At 42.0% G+C, this 9082-nt stretch overlaps 1 protein-coding gene across 2 annotated transcripts in view; it reads right to left on the minus strand.

Moving 5' to 3' along the window:
• Positions 1-520: 520 nt before the first annotated feature.
• Positions 521-9082, minus strand: part of LOC109871820 (microtubule-associated serine/threonine-protein kinase 3) — a 66427-nt gene continuing 57865 nt past the window's right edge. For both annotated transcript variants that reach the window (XM_031806622.1, XM_031806621.1), the window contains 3 exons: positions 8247-8383; positions 7754-7941; positions 521-4221 (listed from right to left, as the gene is read on the minus strand). In XM_031806622.1, coding sequence (XP_031662482.1) covers positions 3413-4221; positions 7754-7941; positions 8247-8383 — 1134 coding nt within the window. In that variant the 3' untranslated portion in view covers positions 521-3412. The remainder of the gene's footprint in view (positions 4222-7753; positions 7942-8246; positions 8384-9082) is intronic.

Here is a 9082-nt window from a genome sequence, read left to right on the forward strand (position 1 = left end):
TGTTACCAAACTTTACATCTGCACAGTTCTTCCAGTAAATGTTTTTGTAAGATGTTCTGTGTAAATTGTTAAAAGTAGTCCTTGTGCACAGCTGTATGGTTTGTTAAACTTATTTTTGCTCCCGAGTGGCACAGCGGTCTAAGGCACTGCATCTCAGTGCTAGAGGAATCACTACAGGCCCTGGTTTGTTTCTGGGCTGTATCACACCTGGCCATGGTCAGGAGTCTCATAGGGGCTGCGCACAATTGTCCCAGCGTCGTCCGGTTTAGGGAAAGGTTTGGCCAGGGTAGGCCATTATTGTAAATAAGAATTTGTTCTTAACTGACTTGCCTAGTTAAATAAAGGATACATAAAATAATGTACCTGGCCTTCAGATTTGAAGACTTATTGTTACAGACTATATGTTTTGAATAGAGAAATATGCATTTGATCACAAGAAGCCTCTATAGTTGTTAGTGGTGTGAATGTGCTTCTCCAAAATGTTGTAAGATGTAAGTCCCAAAAAGAACTGTACACTTAATATTATTCTTCTGCCATTCATTTATTTCAAACAGTTAGACAATTGAGAGAAAATGAATTTCACACCAACTTTCACCAGAAACCAGTTTGGGAAATATACAATGATGTTTGAGGGCCACCAAGGTAAGACAAAACAAACATTCATTATGTTTATGGATTACAATTGACCATTACAGATATCCCATTTATCATACATCAGGAAAAAATATGAGAAGGTAGTTGTAATCAGTTGGTTATATTCTGCGTGCACCTCAGGCTTTCAACCAGTTTTATTATTGAAGTTGAATCACCACTAAATGAATACATTTCAATTATGTAAAACTACACACTAATTTGGGTGCATTCAGAACCAGTGTCTTTTTTTTCTTGCGTTACATTAAACAGTGTAAAAGTGCAGAATGGGTCATATATTTGCAATCAAAGAATCAGATAAATTCTCTAGCAAGCAAGACCATGAAAACAACATCGGACTAATATAACGACTAGTTATCCAGTTCAGTGAAAAATGTCTAGCATGAGGACACAGTATTATTTCCAATAAAGGGACCACACTTTGACAACATCAAGATCTGGGAAATCCATTTTGAATTGAATGTCCTATTTTATTACACCCTCACAAAAATCACACTTATTTGTTTCAAGTACTAATAAAGTATATCAATTTAAAAAAGTAGATACGTTTTAGATTTCTGACCTTCTGTTATCCTGTCTCGTTCCAGTTGTTCAAGTATTAGTTGGTGACAAATTATTATTTGTGTTTTAACTTGGTCAATATTCCCATATCCCCAGCCAACTGTGAAACACGTGTTCCTAACATCATCTGACATACAGTAAGACAGTTCGTCCTAATATAACAGTTTATCTGATATAACCACGAGTGGAAGAATTTTGGTTGTTCATTCTATAGTTGCAGAAGAAAACAATGACAGTATACAATGTTGACAGCCAAACCATTGCCTACATCTCATCTTCAAATCTCTCACCATTCTATCAAGTCTGTTGTTCTTGATTTTGCCAACTTCCGTTTAGGTTAGTTATGGTGTTCGTAAACAGCATAGGCGTATCAGCAACGCAACAAGACTGCTTCCATATCAAAATATACAAAACACAGTTTCATTTCTCTGTCCTTCAGTTGGAATCCTGCTGATCCCTGTCATTGGTTGTTCAGAATAATTTAAAGGGGGCCTCCCGAGTGGCGGAGCAGTCTAAGGCACTGCATCACAGTGCTTGAGGTGTCACTACAGACCCGGGTTTGATCCCAGGCTGTGTTACAAACCGGCCGTGAGACAAGATCGAAATTGGGGAGGAAAAAAGGGGTACATTTAAAAAAAATTATTTAAAGAGCCAATCAGCAGTTGAAACAAAGCATACTCATCTCCCCGCCACTGTTTTAGTAAAAAGCTGAGGAATGGGCTGGAGAAATGCAACCACTAAAAATCATGATATCAAAAAAATATATTGTTTTAACCATGTTTTGAGGCTTTACAGGGTTTGTTTACATTTACTTTGTTTACAACCACTGGAGAAAAACAAGTTTATATTTTGGGTTCTGATGGGGAACGACTGTTGAACGAAACTCATGAGGCTTTTATAAATTATAATCATCAAGAATCAATGGGTACATATAATTAAGTCCAAAAATGGATGGAGCAACTGCAGATTGCCCCCTTTAACAGTGAAGATGAAAAAGTTCACATACAGTACACATCTGACATCAAACAGCACAGGGAGCCAGATCCTACATACACTGCACAATTCTTAAAATGCAAAAGGAAAACAAGAGTTCTGAAAAAGGATGAGAACAGTGTTAAGGGAAAACGCCTAACCTGTGCAAATACACTCAACCGCTAGATTACATTGTAGGGTAGCTTGCTTCAACAAGCAGGTCAGTATGATATTGCAGGATCACAAACAATCTAGTATCAAAAAGGTAGCAATGACAGAACGAAGTGTCCTTTATTTTGTGTCCCGTCAATCATTTTGTCATTTAAACCAATGGAAGAAAATCGGTGGAGTTGATGACATCACTGGAATGATTGACAGGGCTTGGCAGCAGGGCTCAATCCTGAAGCTTCCTATGTACAGTACCTCTTATTTAGAAGGGCTCTTATGAGAAATCCATGCTTTGGCACGGGGGCACTATTTCACTATCCCTGTGACCATGAATCATTACTACCACATTATTGTTCTAGGTTGTTTAGACATCACTGAATTAAAGGGCTTGGACACACTCAGTACATAAACATTCAACGTATGTTTGAAAGGCCTATTTTGATCAGACAAAATCAGCAGCCATATTTCATGTCATGAAACACTTTTGGAATACTAATATAATGTTAAACAGTTTAACAGATTTTGGAGAAAACATTTTATTCATCGGCTGTCTGCATCTATAAGCCACATCCAAATCTTTGTTCTTAATTTAGTTCATTAACTTGGAGATTCCTCGTGTCTCTATCCATTCACATAACAGAATGGGCGCATCAAATTTGTGACATTGTCACAAATAAAGGCCAATAAATGAAGTTATATTTAGCCCGAAACAAATAAAATGAACATAAAAAGTAATAAATAGGTTATTTCATAAAAAAATGATGTATTTACAAAGTACAAAAATGTTACAGGTGCTACAGTGAACCTAAAACAAAAGGTGGGAGGGATTAAACCAATTTTGGCTCAACAGTTGAGTGTGGTAAGATGCATACTGTAACTCCACCGTGTGAAGTCTTCTTTTTTTTGTACTCTCCCTCCAGTTGGCTCAGGCTTGAGTATACTCTCGCGGATAAACATGCAAGCCCTTCATATACGGTACAGTAGCCGGTCAGAGAGTATGTAACCTTAGTCTAGGGTGTGACTCTACCTAGACCTTTCACCTTATTGGAGCAACGCTAGGCTAATACCCCTCTTTCTCCTTTGGCTTGGATTTCTGCGCTGCTGTACCCTGTGCTCCTCGCCCTGCCACCTCCAGACTCCAGTCGGACTGAGCAGAGTTGATCCACGACGCCTTGAAACGCGGCTGCCTGATGGGGAGCGCAGGGCTTTGGGCCTCCTTTTCCTCCGGGTCGTCAAAGCTCACCTCCTGCACCGCCTCCTGCTTCTTAAAGGAGTCCCTCCTCTCAGACAGGGCCAGTTTCCTCATCACCACCACTTCATTGGAGCGGTGGTCGCTGCTCGCCGACTCCCTGTGGCTTCTCTGACCGCCCAGATAAAGTCCCTGGCGGCCATGTTGTTCTCCCACACAGACAAACCCTGTGGCGGTATCCTCCAGGTCCTCTAGCCCCTCCCCCTCCGACAGGGGCATCTCCATGGTGTGTCGGCGGGTGGCGTAGGCCTTCTTGTCGCCGTGGTACACCCCTGAGAGCTTCTCAGCCGACTGCACCCTCTTGAGGAGGGGCGAGCGGGGCGGCTCGGCGCTGCGGGGGCGCACAGAATGGCGGGTGATGGTGGGAGGGGACAGGGTCTTGCCGTGGAAGCCGTGGAGGCCCTTTGAAAGGCTGGGGAGGGAAGACGGAGAGCACTGGGGGGAGAGGGGCTGTGGAGGGGGGATACAGGCCAGCGGGGAGGGGGGGATGCTGCTGGTAGACTTGCAGCGACCTGCCTTGGTGTAGCGGCCCAGGACGTGGAGGGAGCTGGGACGGGCCTGGGGGACGGGGGAGTTGGGAGAGCTGGAGCAGGGAGAGGAGCTCTGGGGGGAGTTGGAATCTGAGAGGGAACAGAAGAACATGATGTCGATAAGCCTTTGCTTTGTAATTGCAGAAATCAAACAAACATTCTCACTTTAGTGCTGATAATGGTTTGATAATAACTAGAATTAACATTATCCTTTTTCTGTATGACATGCAGTACAGAAATGTTATTTTAATGGAGAAAAAAAGTGATTTTCTTTCAAAACAAGGACATTTCTAAGTGACCCAAAACTTTTGCATGGTAGTGTATATACAGTACCAGTCAAAAGTTTGGACACACCTACTCATTCAAGGGGTTTTCTTTATTTAAAAAATCATATAGTAACCAAAAAGTGTTAAATCTAACTATATTTTATACGTGAGATCTTTCAAAGTAGCAAGCCTTTGCCTTTGACAGCTTTGCACACTCTTGGCATTCTCTCAACCAGTGTCATCTGGAATGCTTTTCCAGTCTTGAAGGAGTTCCCACATATGCTGAGCACTTGTTGGTAGAGCTGGGCGATATGGCCAAAATATCATATAATGGTATTTTTCAATTTTTTTATGTTATTTTATGTTATTGATTAATAAAAGTTCTACATTTGTAGTGCGTGACCCTAGGGTGGTAACACATACACTACCGTTCAAAAGTTTGGGGTCACTTAGAAATGTCCTTGTTTTTTAAAGAAAAGCAAACATTTTCGTCCATTAAAATAACATCAAATTGATCAGAAATACAGTGTAGACGTTGTTAATGTTGTAAATGACTCTTGTAGCTGGAAACAGCATATTTTTTATGGAATGACTACATAGGCGTACAGAGGCCCATTATCAGCAACCATCACTCCTGTGTTCCAATGGCACGTTGTGTTAGCTAATTGAAGTTTATCATTTTTTAAAGGCTCATTAGAAAATGTTAGCACAGCTGAAAACCGTCTCTAACCAGAATAGAAAGAGGAGTGGAAGGCCCCGGTGCACAACTGAGCAAGAGGACAAGTACATTAATGTGTCTAGTTTGAGAAACAGATGCCTCACAAGACCTCAACTGGCAGCTTCCTTAAATAGTACCTGCAAAAGACCAGTCTCAACGTCAACAGTGAAGAGGCAACTCCGGGATGCTGGCTTCTAGGCAGAGTTCCTCTGTCCACTGTCTGTGTTCTTTTGCCCATCTTAAGCTTTTCTTTTTATTGGCCAGTCTGAGATAAGGCTTTTTCTTTGCAACTCTGCCTTGCTTTTCTTTCAAAAACAAGAACATTTCTAAGTGACCCAAAACTTTTTAATGGAAATGTATATTCTAAATCATTTCAATGGGTCTTTCTCTAGTTGGATTGTTTTATACTATTCAATTCAACTTCAACCTAAAATAATTTCCTGCATTTCCATAAATTTCTGCACTTCCTGCACTGCTACGATATGGGGGAAAAATACTAGGCCTTATTTTAAACCAAATGTTGCAATTGTGATTTAGATCAAAACACTTGAGTGAACTTTTGGAATCATGGAAATAGATTGTTTATTATAATTATATAGTTAGAATATAAATATAATAGTGGGCACTTTGAATAGTGTTGTCTGACATGACAACGAATGAAAATGCCATGGATGAGTTATTGTAACAGGGTAGGAACCAAAGTGATGTTCAGTGTTTCCTAGGGGACCCTATAATCTTTGGCTACATTAAATCTTTATTCATATAGCCAACATATTCATGCTTCGCCTATTCCTCTTTTATTTAGAAGATAATGTTGCCTCCACCCTTATTGGTATCAGGCTGTATTAGCTAGCTACGTTTGCTCTGACTCAGCGATTAGCATTAGTGGCTAACACGATGTATAACACGATGCGCTTATAAATCCAGGGTCGTTACAATGATTTAGCTTAACTTGCAAAGAAAATACAAACTAGCTGTTTGCAGATGTAAGAAACACAAACTAATATTGTAATTATATAACACTTGTGGATTACATTAATTTCAAAGTGGAAACAACATCGTTGTCATCAACATTGTTGCATGTGCTGCATTGACCATGCAGACTGAATGAAAGTGTCTCGTGGTCAAACAACAAATGCGCTCCTTGAGTGACAGGGGGTGGGACTAGGTCAGTGTGGAAAGCGAGAGAGAGCAGAGAGGGATGACTCAAGTAGCGCAGTAAACAATAAAAATTGATGTTATACACGGGGTATCACATTTAACAAACCAAACATTCAAATATCGTTATAGAAGGTCAAGTAAAATCCCAAACTGGTCCGTGCATAAATACCGGTATATAGTAAAATACTGTATTCCGTCCAGCCCTACTTGTTGGCTGCTTTTCCTTCACGCTGCAGTCCAACTCATCCCAAACCATCTCAATTGGGTTGAGGTCAGGTGATTGTGGAGGCCAGGTCACCTGATGCAGTACTCCATCACTCTCCTTCTTGGTCAAATAGCCCTTACACAGCCTGGAGGTGTGTTGGGTCATTGTCCTGTTGAAAAACAAATGATAGTCCCACTAAGCACAAGCCAGACACCTCCTCCATGCTTCACAGTGGGAACCTTGCAGAGATCATCCTACTCTGCGTCTCACAAAGACACGGCGGTTGGAACCAAAAATCTCATATTTGGACTCATCAGACCAAAGGACAGATTTCCATCGGTCTAATGTCCATTGCTCGTGTTTCTTGGCCCAAGCAAGTCTCTTCTTATTATTGGTGTCCTTTAGTAGTGGTTTCTTTGCAGCAGTTCAACCATGAAGGCCTGATTCACGCAGTCTCCTTTGAACAGTTAATGCTGAGATGTGTCTGTTACTTGAACTCTGTGAAGCATTTATTTGGGCTGCAATTTCTGAGGCTGGTAACTCTAATGAACTTATCCTCTGCAGCAGAGGTAACTCTGGGTCTCCCTTTCCTGTTGCGGTCCTCATGAGAGCCAGTTTCTTCATAGCGCTGGATTGTTTTTACAACTGCACTTGACAAAACTTTCAAAGTTCTTGAAATGTTCCAGATCGACTGATCTTCATGTCTTAAAGTAATGATGGACGGTAGTTTCGCTTATTTGAGCTGTTCTTGCCATAAAATGGACTTGGTCTTTTACCAAATAAGCCCATCTTCTTTATACCACCCCTACCTGATTGGCTCTAACCCACAAATGAACTTTTAACAAGGCACAATCTGTTCATTTAAATGCATTCCAGGCGACTACCTCATGAAGCTGGTTGAGAGAATGCCAAGAGTGTGCAAAGCTGTCATCCAGGCAAAGGATGGCTGCCTTGAAGAATCGCAAATATAAAATATATTTTGATTTGTTATAGTTTTGATGTCTTCACTATTATCCTACAATGTAGAAATAAAGAAAAACCCTTGAATGAGTAGGTGTGTCCAAACTTTTGACTGGTACTGTATGTAAATAAGGTATCGAGTGGCTTTTTTCCAAAGCTTTGGTATAACACACGTTTCCACAAATACAAATTTACTTGGTCTACCACAAGGGTTGAAACATTGTCAAATGCCCACTTACCAACACAAAATTATGCACGGCACAAAATGGTAGCCCAGTTTCGATCCAATAAAGAGGCTAGCTAGCAACTCACCTCCAGACTGGTCGGGGGCGGGGGAGCGGCAGGGTGTGGAGGGTCCAGGCGAGAGGCTCTGGGTGGGGGAGCCAGACAGGCTGTCACTGGAGGAGACTGAATGTTGGAATCCGGAGGAGAAACTGCGACTGCTCTGCATGGGAGGAGGAGTGTGCTTGGACAGCTTCTTCCAGATGCTACGTCGTCTACTACAGGAGAGAAATGAGATTCAATGTAAAGGCTGTGGGTATACAGGGTTTCAGCAATCGGTTATTAGGCCGATTGAGTATTAGATTATTTTTTATAATACTCTGATATTTGATTATGTGAATGCAAAACATGGCAATGTTTGCATTCTGTGGCACATAATTAATATTTCTTACAAATGGCACCCAATAGAGGAGAGCTTTTTGTCTTATCTGCCATGACACCCAGATTGCAGGTGCTACAGTAGCGGTGACTGGAGTACCTGTTCCTCATATAAATGGAGAGCCCTGTAATGTTCTGCTCTTACCCGTCCTGGCCGTCTTTCCTCTTGCTCTTCTTGCTGCGTCGGGCCATCTTGCTCTTGTAGCTGGTCTTCCTGGCTGGGCCCACCTTGATGGAGGTGTTCTCCAGGGCCGTGGTTTGCAGCGTCACCTTGCTGCCACTCTGGGAATAGAACGGCGATTGGTTTACTGGGCACCAATGTTCTATGTAGGATAGAGATTGCATATGGAATATATATTTCCTGCTTATAGAACGGTGATCACTGATTTGTAACAGGATTGCACAGGTGAAAGTAACAGGGTCTAATATGGCCACCTGTCACAGAGGTTGGACGACAGGGACGACTGCAGTGTTGTTAATCTGGACAGGGACAATATAAGGACTGAGGAATTTCTTGGGGTTTCTTTTAGGGAGACTGGTCTTGAGAAAGGCCTTGTGCTGAAACGTTAACCGGCTATATCCTCCCGTCATGTTTCCTTTGTCATTTTTGGGGACAAAATGTAGTCATACTGTTTATATCAGAAGGTAGGTAAATAGGAGAGAGAGAGAGAGAGAGAGAGAGAGAGAGAGAGAGAGAGAGAGAGAGAGAGAGAGAGAGAGAGAGAGAGAGAGAGAGAGAGAGAGAGAGAGAGAGAGAGAGAGAGAGAGAGAGAGAGAGAGAGAGAGAGAGGAGAGAGAGAGAGAGAGAGAGAGAGAGAGAGAGAGAGAGAGGAGGAGAGAGAGAGAGAGAGAGAGAGAGAGAGAGAGAGAGAGAGAGAGAGAGAGAGAGAAGAGAGAGAGAGAGAGAGAGAGAGAGAGAGAGAGAAGAGGAGAGAGAGAGAGGAGAGAGAGAGAGAGAGAGAGAGAGAGAGAGAGAGAGAG

This window comes from Oncorhynchus kisutch, linkage group LG27 (assembly GCF_002021735.2).
Source record: "Oncorhynchus kisutch isolate 150728-3 linkage group LG27, Okis_V2, whole genome shotgun sequence".
NCBI classification, from domain to species: Eukaryota; Metazoa; Chordata; class Actinopteri; order Salmoniformes; family Salmonidae; genus Oncorhynchus; species Oncorhynchus kisutch.